General features: G+C 43.8%; 1 protein-coding gene across 1 annotated transcript in view; it reads left to right on the top strand.

The window, feature by feature from the left end:
* LOC103108069 (acid-sensing ion channel 2) overlaps positions 1 to 21,268 on the top strand; it is a 351,524-nt gene that overhangs the window by 263,914 nt on the left and 66,342 nt on the right. The window contains exon 3 of the mRNA XM_007516925.3: positions 4,421 to 4,548. Coding sequence (XP_007516987.2) covers positions 4,421 to 4,548 — 128 coding nt within the window. The remainder of the gene's footprint in view (positions 1 to 4,420; positions 4,549 to 21,268) is intronic.

Below are 21,268 nucleotides of genomic sequence, written 5' to 3' on the forward strand. Positions count from 1 at the left end.
GTGGTTACATTAGAATTGTACTTGGCATAGCTACTGCTACACATGAAATGAGCTGCCCTTTCCAGCCTGAGTCCAGTCCAGTTCGCCTTGGGAAGCCCTTCCTGATGAGGCACACCTGGCCTGGCCCCTCTGCTCATTACTCACAGCATTTCCAAAAGAAAGGCTTCATTTTTCATTCCTCTCCATAAGCCACAGGGCCCCTCCTTTGAGCCTGTCTTGTGAGCTCTAAGGTTTCTTAAGCTCCATTATATAGCGGGAACACTGCTTCAACTAGTTCTGGAAAACAAGTTTTGGCATCTCTCCCATTGACACACACACACACACACACACACACACACACACACACATACATACACACACACACACACTTCTACCTCACTGAGCTGTGCTTTTGGTTCAGCCAAGCACTAGCATCTAATGCCAACATCATTCTACCTCCCCTTCTCATTCCCACCCTACTGTCTGAGTCTGTTTTTCAGTTCCTTGACCTTTCCTCATCCTTTCTCTTTGATAGAATTTAGAACAAAGTGAAAGTTGATTGTTCAACCCTCCCCTTCTGATCCAGCCTCTATTCTCCTGCAGCCCCCTCCCTGGTGCCCCTGTGGGTCAGGTTCCGGCTAGGCAATGAGTACTGGAATGAAGCACAAATGTTTGTCCTCTCTTGATGACAGTTCTGCCATCTACAGGAGAGGTGGGCACAAACCACAGGCACACAGGGGCATCTATGGGTAAAGATGACAAGGTAGAGATGGCAAAATAGTTGACTGTGCTTGAGATCAGAACTTGTGTGTTGATGGATTAATTGCCTGGAGATTTCTGCTCCGTGAATAAATGTGTATTAAAGGAGTCCTGGGGCCTGCAAGATAACTCACATGGGAGGGTGCTTACTTTGGCCAACATTCAGTTCAGGTTTGAGCCCAACCCCTTCTGCACTAAGGAATGCTATAATACTGTGGTATCTTTCCGTGTGTCTGTGTATAAGTGTGTGTGTGTGTGTGTGTGTGTGTGTGTGTATCTTTATATCTGGGGGGGGGGGGAGTCAGCCCAGAGTAGTGAAAAAAAAATAAATAAAAAGAGAAGAAGAAAAAGAAAGGATTTCTGACCAGACAGCTCTTCTACTGAAACCCAGTGTCAGTCATCGGACACTCTATCAGACTGTGGACACCCTGTCTATCTTTCCTTCTGGTCCCTGTCTGCCTACTAAACCTACTAGATGTTCTTTTCTGTGTACCTATAACCTTGGACTCTCACCCAGATCTGCACCCCTGCCCCTTTCTCATCTATGCCAGCTTTAGTTTGTGTCCCCAAATTCTCTCCAAGCAATGACCCCAGCGCTGGCAGACCCCCTTCCTCAAATGGCCTATAATTTCACTCCTCTTCTATCCCTCCTCTCCCATGCCTGCATTCACCCACTTTCTACTTTAATGACATTATTGTATTTGGACTCTAGACTGTCCTTGTCCATTAGTGTGTGATGTTTGAGAGGCAAATCTGTTGCTATGTTTCATATTGGTTTGCTCCCCTTCCCCCCGACCTCTGAGGGAATTGGTTTGGCCCTTGCTAGTTTCGCGCCTAGCTTTCTCCCCACCCCCTATGCTAAGGATGTGCAGAGTCCCAGCAGCTGCTGCGGAGGAAGACTGATGGAGAAGCACATGGTGTGGTGATTTGCCCGTTCGTGAATAAAGATTAAACTGCAGCTTCTCATCCCAGCCGTGTGTCCACGAGTCTCTGTCTCTGTCTACCGCTGCGACCCTAGCCCGGCCTGCTGGAGCTTCCGAACTTTAGCAACACAAATCTCTCCCTGTTTCATTCATCAGGCACTCCTTGGGTGCCTGCTATATATGCCTAGTCTTGTGGAGGGCCTTTGAGATCCGGAGGAAAACCCTGAAACACGGGCTCAGATAGCTCCACCCTGGTGAAAGAGACAGTCAGTTAAAAATTGCTTCATTGTGTAGCACAGGTTTTACTAGGCATATGTGAGAAACACAATAGAATAAGAAGCAAGAGAAGAAGTTGCCTTGGATGGACTAGGTGCTGAATCTTCAGAGGTGGCACAGAGATGGTCAGGAAGACCAGGAAGGGGGCCATACTGGGAAGAAGGAGATGCATAAGCATCCATGAAGAACAGGGACCAGAAACAACCAGTCTGGGAATCCCTGCAGGATTCAACCACCTCTTACCCCTCTCACCTCAAAACTCAAGGCTAAGCTGGAACCAGGGCTGGTTAAAATGCCTGGGCTCCTTCCAAGCAAGACAAAGAAGGTTTGCATTTCATAAATATCATTCTGTGAGCTATCTAAAAAAAAAAAATAGCCAAGGGCTATTTCTCCTGCCAAGGAACAACCATGAGAAACTTCTCTTCTTAATTTTTAAAATTTTTTTAAAACTTTATTTACTGTATTTGATAGAACAGAGAGGAAATGAGAGGGGGAAAGAGAGATAAAGACACCTGCAGCACTCCTTTATCATTCATAAAACTTTCCCGCTGCAGGTGGAGACCAGAGGCTTGAACCTAGTTCCCTGTGCATGGTAATACATGCACTTAAACAGGTGAGCCACCACCTGGCTCCTGAAACTTTTCTTCTTATTGCTCCATCTACTGCAGCTCTAAGAAGCAGGCGCATGGCATCAGGCAAAGGCCTGTGATTTTAGTCTTGCTGTTGCATCTTTGTGCTCTCCTCCTGCAGAGGGGTTCGTAAATAAAATCAAGGTGCCCGACTCACAGCCTAATTCCATTCTTTCCTTTTAGAGACTGAAGCAAGGAGCTGACCTAGCTGAACTGAATTACTTTCTAGTTGCTCCTGTACCCAATTACCACAAATTTAGTGGCTGCAAGCAACACAGATTTACCATGTTACAGTTCTGGAAGCCAAGAATCAAAAATGGATTTTGTTGCTGGGGACTTGGATTCTGAAATATTGGTTCAGTTTTAGTTTGCATCTCAGAAAAGAATGTCAGGACACAAACTTTTTTGATGGTAAAAGCAAAAGTTTTTTGGTAGTTATAAGTGGGAAAAGAATTGTTAAGAGCAACACCAAGTAAAAATACACACACACACACATACACCATGGAACCAAGGAGCAGGCAGGCAAGGAGAAGAAGTCTGCCCTGAAGTCTGGAGACACTCCCACCTTTATGGGTTTTCTTCTCTCTAATCCTGCCCTCCCCTTGTTTGTGAATGTTGGAGTGTGAAGGCTAGGCCACTTGTGATTCGTTGACTCAAGTCATGTGATGTTGAGCAGGCACATTTAGCTGCTTACAATAGGCTCCTGTCTCCCAGGTCACACTCACCTTAGCTGGGTGCCCTCCACCCTAGATCCATCACTGTCACACGGTCCCCTCCCTCTTGGGGTTGCTTTCATCACTACTTACCAAAACAGATGTCCTTAGACTAAGTAAAATCAGTAAAATCAGTGTCAGCTGGTGCATGCTCCTTGCAGAGACCTGGAGGGCAGGGGGAAATCCTTGCCTTTCCAGCCTTTAGAAGTTGCCTACATCTCTTGGCTAATGGTTCCCACCACTTTCTTCGCAATTACATCCATTTTCATCTTTTTTTTTTTTAATTATCGTTATTTATTTAATAGAAACAGCCAGGGGGTCGGGCGGTAGCGCAGCGGGTTAAGCGCACATGGTGCAAAGCGCAAGGACCAGCTTAGGGATCCTGGTTCAAGCCCCCAGCTCCCCACATGCAGGGGAGTCACTTCACAGGTGGTGAAGCAGGTCTGCAGGTGTCTATATTTCGCTCCTCCTCTCTGTTTTCCCCTCCTCTCTCTATTTCTCTCTGTACTATCCAACAACAATGACATCAATAACAGTTATAATAATAACCAGAACGATTAAAAAAAACAGAGCAACATAAGGGAAAAAATGGCCTCCAAGAGCAGTGGATTCATGGTGCAGGTACCAAGCCGTAGCAATAACCCTGGAGGCAGAAAAAAAAAACAGTCAGATATTGAGAGGGAAGGGGGAAATAGAGAGGAAGAGAGACAGAGAGACACCCGAAGACCTGCTACACCAATCATGAAGCTTTCTCCCTGCAGGTGAGGAGCAGGGGCTTGAACCCAGGTCCTTGAGCGTTGTAACATGTGTACTCAACCAGGTGCACCACCACCCAGCCCCGATTTTCATCTTCAGTGTGTTTCCACTCTCTGACTCTGACCTTCCTGCCTCCCTTTAGAAGGACCCTGGTGACAGAATGTTGTGCCACCTGGGTGACCACAGGTAGTCTGTCCAACTCAGAATCCTTACTAACACCTGTAGTGTCTCTTTTGCCATGTAAGGTAATATTCACATATTCCAGGGATACAGAAGTGGATATCTTTGGGGGCTTTTCTAGTGTCCCTTTGAACTTGGTCATCTCAGGGCTCCATGATCATCTGTTGTCACTGACCCATGGCTCTGTCCATCTTTGTTCTTTCAGAGGAAACGACATTTGAAGCGGGAGTGAAAGTTCAGATCCACAGTCAGTCTGAGCCACCTTTCATCCAAGAGCTGGGCTTTGGGGTGGCTCCAGGGTTCCAGACTTTCGTGGCCACACAAGAACAGAGGGTAAGTTCCCTGGACTCTCGGGATCAGTGGTCCTCTGTCTGTCCTGTCACCTGTGACTTGAGGAAGAGAAATAGAATTCCCACTCACTAGAGGCTCTGGGTCCACCCAGGAGATAAAGAGACTCACCCTGAAACTAGAGGAAAGTGTCAGCTGACCTCCTTAACCCACTTCTCCTGCACCACCTGTCAGTTCTTAAAGCTGATAGGAAAATCTTATTTGTTCTTTTCACCAAAATGGGAAGGATATTTTTCAGAATGCTCTAGAAAAAGTCTTTTTGGAGGGGAGGGATCATACTAAGGAAAGCTGCTACCCCAAGTCTGATAGATGCTTTATCACTTGTGTGAAAAGAATTCCAAGTAGCCTGCAAAAGGGGGCGGGGGTATCACTCTCCTGCAAAGGAATTTAAGTGGAAGGAAGCCTCCTGCCTGCTCTGTGGTTTGGTATCAAGGTAAGGCTAGAAGAAGAAGAAGGTAAGGATGCCTCTCAGTCAGCCAGGACTGATAGTTCTACCTGTCAGGGAAGTGAGGATAGGCACCACCTCACATCTGGTGTAATTTTTTCAGTAAATAAATATTTATTTATTTTAATGAAAAAATACATACACACAAATACACATATGTATGTGTGTATGTATGTATGTATGTATGTATGGCAAGAGAGAGAGAGAGGGAGGGAGGGAGGGAGGGAGGGAGGGAGGGAGAAGGAGACCAGAGCACAGCTCAGCTCTTATTTATGGTGGTGCTGGAGACTGAAGCTGGGACTTTAGAACCTCAAGTACTTTTGTATAACCACTATGCTGTTTCCCCAACCCATCTGATTTTTTTTTTTCCTTCTTTCTGCATTACCACCAGGATTATTGCTGGGCTCAATGCCTGCATGACAAATCCTCCACTCCCAGTGCCCATTTTTTTCCTTTTTTTAAAAATTTATTTGATAAGAAAGAGATAAATTGAGAGGCAAGAGGAAGATAGAAAAGAAAAGAAACAGAGAGACACCTGCAGGCCTGATTTACCACTCATGAAGCTTCCCCCCTGCAGGTGGGGGCTGGGGGCTCAAACCCAGGGTCCTTATGTATGGCAGTGTGCACTTAACCAGGTGTGTCACTGCACAGCCCCGATGTGGTTTTCAGATTTATTTATTTATTTGTGTATTTATGGGGGGGGCTACCAGAGCATCACTCTGACATATGTGGTCCTAGGGATCAAACTTGCAACCTACACTCTACTGCCATGCACCTCTCTGCTGCTCACATGGGTTTTGCTTCTCAGAAGGGAGACCTTTGAAAGTTCTCAATGGGGCAAAAGTCTCAATGCAGGACTACACAAAAACTTGAGGATATTCTTTCTCTTATCTCTTGGTTGCCTAAAATAAAAGCTGGAGAGTCTGAATCTACTGTCATCCCCGACCTGATCACAGAAGACAGTTTCTTCTGGAAGGCCTGGGACACAGAGGGAGGTTAAGGCATGGCAGGAGGTGGGTGGGAAGTCAGAGCTGATCATTTCTAAGAACCTCAAGTCTTTCTTCCTCATCCCAATATGGAAGAGAGGGGACTTCCCATGGTGAACAGGATGCAGAACAGAACAGATTCCCAGCTTCCGAGGGCAAATTCTCTATTTGCTTTGAAGTATATGCTCAGAAAATCAGCCGCATTCATATCAGTATTGCTATGATTATTATAACTAATAATAAGATATTTGGTTAAACATTTTACAGCCTTCAAAGCATTTCCGCATCATCTCATTTCATCATTTCATTCATATTAATAGAGAAATACAAAAACACATCCCAGAGCTAAATCTAATAATACATTATATTTACGTGTATATAAAAGAGCATATTCATAGGAAATAAAACTTGAAGGAAATAAGCCAAAATGCTCACAGTGGGAGAACTATGAATGATTTATTTTCTTCTCTGGGTTTTCTCCATGTTTGATAATGTGGCTTTATCTCATTTGTTCATTTATTTGTTTAGTAAATATGCACTGAATACCTACTATGAGCAAGGTGATTGGGGATGTAGTGGTGAACTAAACAGACCCAGTGTCTGTCCTCATAGCGCCTGTGTATTTAGTGGTTTCTTTCACAAAGAAAAACAATGATTAAATAATGTTAAACTGGGGCTGAATGATAACTCACATGGTAGGGTGCATGCCTTGTCATGCATGAGAACTGGGTTGAGTCCTGGCACATGAGAATGGTATCACAGCACAGGGGGAAGCTCTAATTTCCCAGACCTCTCCCTTTGTTCCTCTGTCACTCTTGTTTCTCTCTCTTTCTCTGTCTCTGTATCTGTGTGTGTGTGTGTGTGTGTGTGTGTGCGTGTGTGTGTATTTATAGAAATAAATGTATATATAGAGAGAGGAAGTCAAAAGGGTGAAATGAAAACATCAACCTGGGAGCAGTAAAATTATGCGTGTATGAGACAGACCCCAGAGCCATAGAAACAATTAAATATTGTTAAAGTAAGTCTTGGTGGAAATTGTCCCTATTGTATGTTCCCACTCTACCAGCGGACCCTCATCCTCAAATACTTCCTTTTCATTTATCCTAAAATGTGTCTTTATCCCACATCTTCACATTTCTGAAATCAGAATTTGTTTCACAACCAGTTTTATTTCGTAGTAGTAATTGGCAATGTTTTGTTGTGCTTTGCTTTGCTTTGTTTCTTGGTGGCACTAAAATCATGGAACATCTCATAGTGTGTGGTGAGTAACTACTTTCTTCTCACTCCTGGTTTTTGCTGCTTTGGCTTTGAGCTCAAGGGGGTCTTGTAAGAAGGCCAAAGGCAACAAGTCTGTGCAGAGCAGAAAGCTCTTCCTGGAAAGTTGATGCGAATCTTGCTAGGACAATGGATCCTTAAGTAGGTTCTTAACAGGAATGGGTGAGAACAGGTGAATTAAAGGAATCCTACCATGAATCCCTTTGTCAACAGAACACCTCCTTTGCATGCTAATGTATCATTCCAGCTATGCAAAGTTATATACTTATTTCGATATTTTTTTCAATTTTATTTTGCCATCCATAAGAATAGACTCTTGGGCTATAGGCCAGACCAGATTGCTTTATTTATTTTTTTTCTCCGTTGGCATTTATCCTAAATCCAATTAAGCCAAGGTGTGCCCCAGTCCTCCTGAACATTTGAGAAATGTCACCCTGGCTAGCTCAGCTGAGGTGGGTGGCCCTGTATGGCCACAGGCCCACACCACCCAAGACAGATAGTGGGGCAGCTTGCTGGGAGCAGAAACAGAACCCAGGAGGGGTGAGGCAACTAATGGAGCACCCACAACCTGCCTGGCACTGTGCTAGGGAGATACATAATGTTCATTGGCTTTTTTAATCCCACAATAGCCCCCCAAAGGGAGGGATTTCTATCTCTACCTTCCAAATGACAAACTGGCATGATTAAGTGACTTAAGGTGGAATGGTTAAGGGAATTGTAGGTCTCACCTTGGAGTCCAGATCTATTTGTAGAGAGAAAACTAACCAGGGAGCCCAGAAGTCTAGAATCTAATCCTGACTATGGCATGTTACAAAGGAAAAGGTCACTCCCCTTGTTGGGCCTCAGCTTCCCATGTTAAGAATGAAAATGGGTTGGCTGACCTCAGAAGGCCTCCAGCAGTGACCTGGGGGTGCCTACTTTTGTCACCTTGTTCTCTCAGCTTGATATCACCCATCAGACTCCCTACCCCTCACTTAATGTGGCAGCCAGCCCTGCTGGGACTCCCTCCCCATTGTGATTTAAAATCAGAAGACTCACCATCTCCCACCCTCTCCTCAAAGAGGAAGTGAAGGACACGTAGTATGCCTAAGACAGCAGCTTTGTATCAGCCACTGACTTCATGACCTGTTTCATGAACATTTTCACTGAGCATCTATGGTACTGGGAACATAAAAATTATTAAGACTTGGCACCAGTCTCACAGCACTCCATGAAGTAGGGTCTGGGTAATTCTGTCACATTCCTAAGAAATGCGAAACTCCCCTTGCATCTTATTTCCCCCTTGTGCATCACTGCTCCTTACACTTGCCTATTAAGAACTGCTTTCTGGGTGACCAGGAAGTGACTCATCAGGTAGAATACACACCTTACCATGCGCAGGGACCACATGGGAGCACCTGTTCACAGGGAGGCTTTATAAGTTTTAATATCTGAGAGAGAGGGACCTCATGGAATGGTGGGATTACACAGGCACAGATACTCAATAATAACAGGGTTATTGTTAACCTGTATAGGTTAACAATAACCCTGTTATTGTTGAGTAGAGCAAAAAAAAGTCCATATATATATGAATTGCCTTTGTTGGCTTCCCAGCTGTCATATTTTAAACTAGGAGCTCTCTAAGTACTCCCAATGCTTTTTAAGTATGAGCTGTAGAGATGTGCATTGTTGAAAGAATGAAGGCACTATAATGCTCAGATCTGCACCCTCTGCTCAACTATCACTCCAGTGCTACCGTCTGCAGGTCTCCTTGTCTCCCTCACCCACCACTGCCAAGACTCCCATTAATATCTGCCCGGGGGCCCTTCTCCCTGAGGCAGCCTGAGATAGATGACAGTGTGCTATTGTCTCTGGTTGTGCACTTACAAATGTTAATTAAACCAGGAGCTCTTTGAGAGGAGTCAAGGATAGAGATGTAAAAAGATGTATGTAGATCAGGTAGCCATCTGGGTAGATCAAGGACTAGGACACAACTGTGGAATTCAGGGAGAATTAATTGAGTGGCTAGGTATCTGTGAGTGCAAAGCTAGACACTCATGTGATGACAGCACTTCCCAAACTGTCTCCAATGTTGACATAACCAGTCAGACTCTGTGGCCCCCACTTAAGATGGCTGTTAACCCTGCTGGGATTCCCTCCCATTGTGACTTGACATCAGAAGACTCACCATCCCCCCTATTGTCCAAGAGGAGAGGAAACTATTCTTGTTCCCTAAATGTACATGCATTCACCAGGCACTTATTCAATCTCTTTGCCCATACTTCTTGGTAGACCTGAAAATAAAGTTGTAAATTTTAACTAGTTAGTTGGCCACCAGCCTCAATGTTCATGAAATTCTCCAGAAAACATGACCAGAGAATGGGTTTATCTTTTTAGGGTCTCAGGAGTACCTAGAGAGGCCAGGAATGAAAATCATTGCCCAGAGATTTACCAGCACCCCTCCCTGCTAGACTAGAACCACTGAGAATGAGAAGGACTCTAATTTCAACCTGGACTCTGTGTTGGATCATCCCTGGATCTGTATTCAAAAGTACCAGGAGAAGGCTAGGTGGGGGTGCACCTGGTTAATCACAAATGTTACCTAATGTGCAATGACATGGGTTCAAACCCCCAGTCCCCACCTGCAAGGGGGAAGCTTCATGGACAGTGAAGCAGTGGTGGAGGTATCTTTCTCCTTGTCTATCCCCTCTCCCTTCTCAATTTCCTTTTGTGGTAAAAGAATTTCTTTTTAAAAGAAAAGAAGGAAAAAGGAAGAAAAAGTGCCAGGAGAATGCTATCGTCACAACCACATAGAGCAGCTACCCGCTAGCCTGTTTGATACTATTAATAAAAACAAGCACAAATACTGGGTCCTGCTATCCCCAGTTAGGTCATTGGCAGGATATGGAGGGCCAGATGGCTTCTGTGGAAACCTAAACCTTTGACTTTGGTTTAGACTTTTGGTTTGAGACTTCCAACATTTGGGAGGACATCTCACCATGATTCACAATGAAAAACAATAGCCTCCATTCTGTCCTCAAATGAAAGGGCTCAGCTGTTGAGTGGGGCAGCCCCCACCTGCTTTTGATAGTTCCTCTTCAGCTTCCAAATACAACTTTCTAAGTTCCTTTCAGAAGAGAAGACTCATTTGTCAATCTGACAGCCAGATCCACAGTCCTTAGTATTGATATTCTGCAGACCCCATTAGAAATGGAGAGTTGCCCAGCTGTAATTTTTTTTTTTTTTCAAGGCAGGAATGAGAATTTGTCACACAGACCTTTGGCAGTGACTTCCAGACTGTCAGAGTAGGAACCACATAAGAATGGCAGCATCCAGTTTCACTCCTGAATGCTCCAGCAGGCTCCAAGAGCCCTGCTGTGTGGCCAGTCCCTCTATGATCAGCAGAGTATGTTGTTTCTCACAAATGAAGGAAAAGAAAAATTAATTAACATCTCTAACTTAGTTACTTAATCATTTGATGCCTCCAGTCTCTAAAGTAGAAACATCTTCAGACCCCTAGTGGTTTTCCGAGAGGATAAGTTTTCACTCATTTTTCCTACACAAGGAGAGCTTTTTTTAAGTATGCTTTTTGGAGGGAGTCATGATTTATAATAAGTTGTGCCATGCTTGTAGTTTCTTTTTTTATTATTTTAAATTTTTTTATATTTATCTTCCCTTTTGATACCCTTGTTGTTTTTTATTTTTGTTGTAGTTGTTGTTGTGGTTATTGATGTCATCACTGTTAGATAGGACAGAGAGAAATGGAGAGAGGGGGAGAAAAAGACACCTGCAGACCTGTTTCACTGCTTGTGAAGCAACTCCCCTGCAGGTGGGAAGCCGGGGACTCGAACCAGGATCCTTATGCAGGTCCTTGCACTTAGTGCTACATGATGCTTGTAGTTTCTTATCTCCCCATGGGCTTCTCTCTCTCTCTCTTTTTTTTTTTTTTTTAATCAATGATGAACATAATAGCAGAGGCGGAAAAGGGAAGAGAAGGATGTTTTTATGTTGTTGTTATCACCTGGGATTCACCACTCCTGACTGACTTTTCCAGATAGAAACAAAGAGGGAGAAAGAGATAGGGGTGATCAAAAGCACCACAGGGGCTAAAAAATAGCTCACTTGGATAGTGTGCTGCCTTGTCATGTGCCAGGTTCTAACCTGGCCCCCACCACATTGAAAGGAACTTTGATGTTGTAGTCACTTCCTCTGTCTCTCTACCTAGTTTCTTTCTTTATGAAAGAGAGAGAAGGAGAGAAGAAGAAAGCAAGGCAGGAAGGAAAGAAGGGAGGGAGGGGGGAAGGGAGGAAGAAAGGAAGAAAGGAAGGCAGGCAGGCAGGCAGGCAGGCAGGCAGGCAGGAAGGAAGGAAGGAAGGAAGGAAGGAAGGAAGGAAGGAAAGAAAAGGGTGATTTGAGAGGTGGTACAGTGAATAAAGCATTAGACTCTCAAGCCTGAGAGCCTAAATTCAATCCCTGGCAGCACATGTACCAGAGTGATTTGTTCACTCACTCCTCCTATATTTCTCATTAATAAATAAAATTGAGAGAGAGAAAGAGAGAGTTACCATAGCACAGAAACTTCCTCCAGTGAGATGGGAACTAAACTCAAACTTAGATCACACATGACAAAGCAGGAGCACTGCCCAGGTGAGCTGTCTTGCCAACACATAAGAAGTTTTTTGTTTGTTTGTTTTTTCTCTGTCATGGCTTCATTGGGGCTTCTTACCAGCATAATTCAATCACTCCCACAGACTCAAAGGTGGAAGACAGGGCTAGGTGATGCCCCACTCATGAATAATCCCTTGTGTATACTGCTACCATGTGGTGCCAGGGGGATTGAACCCAGGACTGCAGGCTAGGTCAAGTGAATGTTCTACTGAGTGAGCTATCTCCTGACTCCAGATAAAACAAATAGGCTCCACTCCTTTGAGGGAGTCCTAAAAAGATTTCACATAAAAGTATGCTCAAAGCTGGAGAGATAACACACAGGTGAAGCACTAGACTTTCATGCCCAAGTCTCTGTGAATCCCAGGTTCAAGCCCTGTCACCACTATATGCCAGAGCTGAGCAATGCTCTAGTCTCTCTCTCTCTCTCTCTGTGTGTATGTGTGTGTGTGTGTGTATGTGTGTGTGTGTCACACACAAAGACTAGAAAATAATCTCCAATATGCTCAAGTCTTAGGAGATAGACTCACTTCCCCCAGCTCACTCCCTCCATACTATTCTCCCTGTTCTTCCCTTCCCAAAACAAGCTCTCTGGATTTTCTAGTCTTGGCTTCCTGGCCTCCCTTTTGCTTCCAGCCTTTCTTTATCTCTCCATTGTGTGGGTTGCTCCGGATCCCCTGCCTCCCTGGCCACTGGCAAAGGAGGGTGAAATGGCCCCCCTGGGAGATCTAGGGTGGCTCTACATGACAAGGGCATAGTGCACAGAGAGGAAGAAGCCACGCCAGACTTATCCAACCCAGGAGAAGCCTCAAAGGATCAACTCGTTTACTAGGGGATTTCAAGCTAGCAGATATACCCATAGTCCATAAAGAAGGTTGAGGTAATCATTAACCCAAACACAATGCAACACAATGCATAGTTACATCTTGACCTACAAAGTATTTGCTCACAACTGGAAAGTTATGGTACAAGGTTTGGTCATGGGTTCACAACACAGTTTTCTCTGGGGGTAAATTACAGGCACTTAAGGACAGGGGAGAAGGGAGAAATTAATTAAGATCAGGACATTTGCAGTGGTTTTCAAGTTGGCCATACACAATACACAGTAATTCATGGCCTTTGTCTTAAGGGGACAACATGGCATGTACAGAAAGGTAGCCTCCATCCAAAGAAGCCATCCATCATTAGTTCATGAGGTCGGAGGGACCTGCCATTGTCTCTTCCTGGGCAGGGGGAGAACTTGGGGTCTGCCCACTCAAACGCTCATGGAAACAATGGCCTGGACTGCCCGGACAGTGGGCCCACTTCCTACACCACTGGAGCTGTTACTTACCAAGATCACCCAAGAAATCTTTGTGGCTAAACCCACTCTATGTTGATAAGGATACTCTTCATGTCACATGGTTTCTCAGCAGCACATGAGTTTGTGATCCCCCTCTCACAGAGACACTCTTCTCTATTCTGAACTCCTTACTGTCTTACCCCCTTGACTATTTGTCCTTCATAAGCGACACTTCCTCTTAATCACCTGTTAGCCAGTGGATACTCCAGCCCACCATCTCCTTGAATGACCTTGCCCTTCACTATAACTTTCAAAGTGTATCCCCAGCCCAGGCCTTTCCTGACTCCAGGCCCAGCAGTCCAGGTGATGCTGAATCCTCTAACCCCATAAATGGCTCAAATACTAGGTCATATTTACTAGATATGTGACCCTATGCCTCCTCCTCATCTGTGAAACAGGAGTGAGAGAATGGCTCCTGTCTCCCTCCATCAACAGGAACTAGAGCACTACGAGAGTTAATGCATGCAGATCATTGTTGGCATATAGTAAGTGTCCAGTAAATGCTAGCTATTATTATCTACCACCCGAACACCACTTTAATTCAGTTTTTGGTGAGGCCTTGCCTGGATTAAACAGCAGCTGTCTCACTGGGCTCTCTGCTTCCCATCTTCTCCTCTGCCATCCATTCTCTACATCAACACAATCTTCCTAAAGTACAAATCTGAGCATTGCTCTCCTTTGTCTCCCACAGGATGGAGTCCAGGAATCTCCTCACAATGTTTTCTGCTCTGGCCCTGCCCACCTTTCCAGCCCCATCTCTCCCAACTCTCCCCACCTCCCACACAGAGCACCAGCTCTACTTATGGGTGTGCAGTTATTATCAAACATCAGATGTATTCTCTCTTTCTCCCTGCCAGCAACACCCTTCCCACCCTTCCTTCACCTAATTTGAGACTCAGCTCAAATGTTACCTCCTCCAGAAAACCATCCTGGAGCATTCTATGAAGCCCTAGCACAGCACTTACATATCATAATCATCTGTTGACTGATCTATCTTGCCTACCAGATTGTGAACTCTTTGAGGATATGACTCTCCTTTCTATTCTTTACAGTTCTTCATTTTATATAGTTTCTTACACAGAGAAGATGCTTGATGAATTGTGTTGCATAGAATGGATGAATGCGTATATGAGAGAGCAGGAACCTACTCTGATATGTCACTCTTCTGCTTGATGCCCATAGATGTCTCACCCAACCCAGAGAATAAAGACCAAGTTCAGGGGGCCAGGCATTAGTGCACCAGGTTAACATATCAGGTGTACATAGTACAAATCACAAGACTAGGAACATGTGTCCTGGTTTGAGCCCCCAGCTCCCCACCTGCAGGGGGAATTGCTTCACAAGTGGTGAAGCAGGTCTACTGTTTTCTTTCTTTCTCCCTTCTCTGTCTTTTCCTCCTCTCTTAATTTCTCTCTGTCCTATCCAACAGCAGCAGTAGTAGCAACAACAACAATGGAAGAAAAAAAAAAGAAAGAAAAAAGATGGCTACGAGGAGCAGGGGATTCATAGTGCAGGCACTGAGCCCCAGAGATAACCCTGGAGGCAAAAAAAAAAAAAAAAAAAACAAGTTCACACCTTGGCTCTAGCTGTCACCTTCTCTGAGGGGCTGTATACCACTTCTATCAACAAACCCCATCTGATATTCGCACTGCCATATGCACAGCCTCCCTTCCCATGATCATTTCTTGCTGACTATTTCACTTCTCAGACTCCTACCATGCTCCAGGTACTGTGGTAGGGAAGAGTGATATACCAGTGACTATGACTGACGTGGCTCCCAGAGCTTACAGTCTAGCAGGAGAGGCAGATGATCCATCCACCAGATTAAGAGCTATATGCATCTGTGTAATATGACTCTGGTATACCCTAAACTTCTTAAGAAAAATATTCGGTCTTGTCATTTTTAGGATGAATGAATGGATGAGATATTGTAGAATGAACTCTGAGGACTGACTTCAACAATTGTAATCCATTTAAGTTCTGCCTAATCTTCAGATATGTTATAACTGAATTAAACAGCTTTTCACACAAAGAACTGAAAAAGAAGAAGAAGAATCTGAGTGGGGGGGAGGGGTGAAGAATAAGCTAGAAATGGTATTGACTGGCATTTCCGATGTCCAGACCTCTGGTGGTGTCCACCCACCCTTGATGGTCATTCAGGGCAGCTCTGGCTTCCCCTGAAATACTCTGAATGGACTCTGACATGACATGAAACACTAGTTTCTCATCCCTCGATGGCTTATTTCCTCCTCAGATCCAGCAGAGGAAAGGGAGCCTAATGTCTGTTGACTCGCCTACTTTATCTTCCTCAGGAGACAAGTTAATAAATCAGAACACTCTTTGGTTGGGCCCTGCTACCAAGCACCATGTTATCTATTGATTCATGAGCAGCTTGCTATCTGAACTCTGAGCACTGTGGCATTAATTTCCTGTGGGTATATATGTCCATGAGACATTAAGCTATCTTAATATATATTATTTTCCCAAAAAAAAAAAATCTGTCAGGGACACTTCCATGTGCAAGTTGAAAGCTGCTCTATTGTTTCCTTTTTATTATTATTTTTTACTTTAAAGTTTTCTTTTTTATTTTGTATTATCTTTATTTATGGGATAGAGACAGAAATCGAGAGGGACAGGGTGATACAGAGGAACAGAGACAGAGAGACACCTGCAACAGTGCTTAACCACTTGTGAAACTTTCCCCCTGCAGGTGGAGACTGGGGACTCGAACCCAGGTCCTTGCACATTGTAATATGTGTGCTCAACCAGGTGTGCCATCAGCCAGCCCTGCTGCTTTGTTGTTTTCTTACCAACTGAAAGGCTTAGATCATTACAAATAAATCTTTTAGAAATATATGCCAGAATGAATGAATGAATGAATATGAACAGTCCCACTGACTGTCAGACTCTCTTGCAAGGGCAAATAAAGGAGACCCTGAGAAAAAAAACATATTTTTCTTATCTGTCCCTGTCCCCCTCACACATGAAAACAACTGCTGCTCAGGGATAGGGATGTCCTTGAGCTTGTATATATTGTGACCATCGGAGTGGGCAGCGCAGTCATCATTCACTATTGACTGCTAAATCTAGAGCTGATATGTCCTATCTGGTAGTATGCTCTCCTAAGTCTGCTCTGTCCCCAAAGCATCTCTGGTCTCTCATACTAAATTTTTTTTCATTTATTTAACATTTTTCTTTCATTTTTAAGATTTATTTATTTTGTGATTAACAGTAGGTTACAGGGTATAGTTCACACCACGCTCACCACTAAGATTCTGTGCCTTCACCCTCCCAGCGGTAGTCACCATAGTTCTCAGTCTTAGAGACATTTTGTTTGTTTTTGCTTTTTTTTTCTTCAGAACCATGTAGTCAAGCTCTCTAGATTCCACATATGAGTGAAACCACCCAGCAGTTGTCTTCCAGCACTTTACTTATTTCACTAAGCATAATTACCTTGGGTTCCATCCACCCTGTCCCAAAGGGCACCATATTACCTTTTTTTGTTTTTACTACTGAAGAGTAGTGTTCCATAGAGTATATATTCCATAACACCTTTATTGAATTATCTGTCAATGGGCATTTAGACTGCTTCTAGTCTTTTGCTGTGATGGATGACTTGGCTATGAGTATCGGGGTGCATATGTTCCTTTTGTTTATGTGTTCTTTGGGTAAATGCCTAAGAGTGGTATTACTGGATCATAAAGTATTTTCTTCTTTGTTTAGGAACTCTCCATACAGTCTTTCAGAGAAACTGCACCACTTTGCATTCATACTGAGATATTTCTTTTAGCATTCCAAACACTTTGATGATATAAATTTACCTAATAATAGAAATTACTTGCATGTCTTACTCTATACAATAAAAGTATGCCCTTTGAAGACAAGGACTCTGAAGTATCTAGTATAGAGCCTATTACTGGAATGGATGGATGGATGGATGGATGGATGGATGGATGGATGGATGAATGAATGCACACACTGCAGACTTAATCACTATTGTCATATGAATTACTTTAAACCCTGCAACAGATCATTTTTGTGAAGCAAAACTAATTCTGAAATAATAATAGTTACCACTCCTCAATTATCAACTTTACATTTTGAAACAGTCCTTTGAGTCCTTAAACTGGGGTTTTACACAGTTGGGTGATAGGTGGCAAGAAAATGTCATTTGGCCAAGGTCTGTAGGAAGACAGCAAGAGAAACAAGCAGAGAGGAGAGAGACCCCAGGAAAGGAGCCACCCCTCCCTGCAGAGGGCAGATGACAGCCTGTGAGGGGAGCAGAAACTGGTAGGCCCACTGAGCTAGAAGGATGGGTGGGGACTTGGCAGGATGGTGAGTGAAGTGTGGAACTGTACCCCTGCAACCTTCCACCCTTGCAAACCATTATTAAACCTCTCATAAAATGTAGGGAAAAAATAGAATTTTCCAAAAAGCTTGAAAAAGGTAATCATTAAAGTATGAAAAAATAATAACAATGAAAAGAAGTACACATCCCTTTTAATCTAGACTCTTCCCTGAAGAAATGCTTACATTATACCCCCAGGAGGTACAGATGAAGATCCATTCTGCAGCACTGTTTATGTGAGCAAAAATAATTCAAAAACAAATTAGATGTTCATCAAAAGGAGGATGATGATATTGAGGGTAAATACATATGCATATTTACCACCCTGCAGCCGTTCAAGTGGATGAGGAAGGCCTGGAGGTCCCTTGGGGAAATTTTTCAAAACACATTAGTAAGTAAAATAAATAAATAAATAAAATAGAAAACTCTAAAAAGTATGCAGAGGGGTCCCATTTGTATTAAAAATATCTGCATGCTATGCAGGAGACCTCAGAGACTCCAGACCCAATTCTTGGCACCACCATTTGCTAACACTGAACAAAGCTCTAGTTTCTGTCTCTCTCTCCCTCATGCTCTCTCTCTCTCTCATAAAAAGAAAGAACTACGTCTTTTTAAAATATCTGCATGTTAAACTAAACTATATTATTTATAAACATACATGGAGGCATCGTAGCACATAGAAGAATCCTGGAGTGAGTATTCCAGACTGAGACCTGTGCAGGGAAGGGAACAGAAGTGTACAAGAAGGGTTTGTTTGGTTTTTGCCTTTTTGTTTGTTTATTTTCTGAATCCTTGGACTATTTATAATAAGAATGCATTTGTATTTCATGTATTTTTTTTAAGAATGTGAACAATGCAGCTATTTACAAATACGTTTTGTGGTTTGGATCCAGTGCCTTCCTGAGCATGGGAGCATCAGCATCCTCTTGTCAGGGACAGGCCCATCTCCAAACTGGCCCTGGCATAAGCATGTGTGCTCACACACACAGGGAGAGGGAGAGGGAGAGGGAGAGGGAGAGGGAGAGGGAGAGGGAGAGGGAGAGGGAGAGGGAGAGGGAGAGGGAGAGGGAGAGGGAGAGGGAGAGGGAGAGGGAGAGGGAGAGGGAGAGGGAGAGGGAGAGGGAGAAGAACCTCCCCCAGGCCTTGCTTCTGCTCCAGCACATGCAGAGTTCATGGGAGAAAGTCTGCTACTCTCAAGTTTCACTTTTAGAAAAAACATTTATAGGAGCTCCAGTGGCGCAATCAGTTAGCACACGGCACTTATACAGAAAAAACATTTATAAAGACCATTGTCTGTTTTTGAAGTTAGTTTAAGAAAGAAAAAAAAAAAAAAACAGGTGTCCCTCCCCACACTCTAAAGTTAGGGGCCAGAGTGACTGAAACTCATGGTGCTCACCACTTTGCTCTCCCTCCTTTCATCTGGAGTGGGTAAAATTAGCTCGATGGGTTGGAATTGAATTAGATCCAGTTGAGTTGGTTAGGCTGGATGTGACTGACAAATATTCTTTACCATTTCACTGTTCCTAAAAATATATTCTCCTCCTCCCTGCTTTAAGGTTCTTGGTTTCTGGTCTACCCCACAGCCAAGTCTCCACTCAGTTTACACTTCTCTCAGATTGACAACCACCTTCCTGACTGCTTAGAGACCAGGGGCACTACACCTCCAGCCTCCAGAGCTTTTACTCAGATGTCTGTCTGGGACTGAGACTTGTACTTGTGCCTATCCCACCTCCTAGCCCAATGATCAGTATATAATACAGGCTCACTTTGTGTTTATTAAATTAGTCCCCCATGCAATAATAATAAGAAGAAAAAGTCAGGTGGTAGTGCAGCAGGTTAAGTGCACAGGGCACAAAGCTCAAGGACCTGCATAAGGATCCCGGTTCGAGCGAGCCCCGGGCTCCCCATCTGCAGGGGAGTTGCTTCACAGGTGGTGAAGCAGGTCTGCAAGTGTCTGTCTTTCTCTCCTGCTCTCTGTCTCCGCTCCTCTCTCAATTTCTCTCTGTCCTATCCAAGGACAGCACAACAACAACAATAATAATAACCACAACAATGATGAAAACAAGGGCAACAAAAGGGGAAAAAATGGTCTCCAGGAGCAGTGGATTCCTGGTGTAGGCACCAAGCCCCGGCAATAACCCTGGAGGCAATAATAATAATAATGATTTTCAGAGAAAGTTTTAAAGGGAGCCAGCAGCAGGAGCAGACCCTCGTGGAGGAGGTGGGGTTCTACCCAGAGAGGTCAGGCTGCTCTTGTGGCAAAGACTTAAATCAGTGCCATCCCTGGAGCAGCTGCTTCTATGACTCTAAGGGCAAAGGCTAATGAGAGAACATCCTGGAGCTTGGGGCTTGCAGGTGGAGGATGGAGACCTGGACTTAGGCACTTCACTTAGGAAGAGCACACTACAAGCCTCCCTCCCCACCTCTCAGAGGAAGCATCAGTAAGCATAAAAGACTTCCAAGGAAGCACAGTTGGTATCAGGTGAATTCAGGACCTTTCTTTTTTAAAAAAATACATATATATTATTATTATTAGTTATTTAACAGTGGCTTACAAAATTATAAGGGCTCATGAACACAATTTCATACCCATTCAGTATGTGTGTGAATCACACTCTCCACCAAAATCCTATGCTCCTTCCCAGCCCACCTTCCATACTCATTATAGTTCTCACAGTCTGAGTTTGGTTATTTTTTATCACAGGTTCGTTTGCTTTAGCTATCTGTATTCTACATATGAGTAAAACCATCTGGCAGTTGTTTCACCTCTTTATTTATTTTACTTAGCATAATCACATCCAGTTCCATCCATTTTGTCCCAAACAATACTATCTCATCATTTTTAACTATAGGGCATAGTATTCCATTAAAAATATGTTCACAATTTTTTTTTTACCAGAAAACTGCTCAGCTCTGGTTTATGGTGGTGCCAAGGATTGACATGGGACCTCAGTGCCTCAGGCATGAAAGTCTTTTTTATAAAGAAATAATTTTTATTAGTTATTTAATAATGTTTGACAAAATTGTGGTATAAGAGGGGTACAATTCCAAACAGTTCCCACCACCAGAGTTCCATATCCCCTCCTCTTCATTGAAAGTTTACCTATTCTTGATTCCCTCTGGGAGTTTGGACAAAAGATCTTTAAGGGGTGCAGAAGGTGGGAGATCTGGATCCTGTTATTGCTTCTCCACTGGACATGGTCATTGATAGGTTGATCCATACCCCCAACCTGTTTCTATCTTTTCTCTAGTAGGGTACGGCTCTAGGGAGGTAGGGTTCCAGGACACATTGGTGAGGTCACCTGCCTAGGGAAGTCAGACTGGCATCATGGTAACGTCTGCAACTTGGTGGCAGAAAAGCATTAAAAATAAAGCAGAACAAATTGTTTAATAATCATATACCTAAGGTAAAAGTATAGCAGATGAAATTGGGGTCTTCATGTTGGAAGGAGCTAGGAAGTTTATTTTAGGTATATTCCAAGGTGCCCATGACGTTACAAATTTTTGACTGAGCCCAACAACTAACATGCAGGTGGGCTAGGAGTATTGTCTGGGAAGATGGTGTCAGAGTTGAGAATAAGACTGGAAAGCTGAGAAGCAGGGCTATGGAAGAGCAGCAGCTGTGTTTCTCTCCTCTCCTCTCCTGGGTCAACTAGGAATACCAA

This window comes from Erinaceus europaeus, chromosome 12 (assembly GCF_950295315.1).
Source record: "Erinaceus europaeus chromosome 12, mEriEur2.1, whole genome shotgun sequence".
NCBI lineage: Eukaryota > Metazoa > Chordata > Mammalia > Eulipotyphla > Erinaceidae > Erinaceus > Erinaceus europaeus.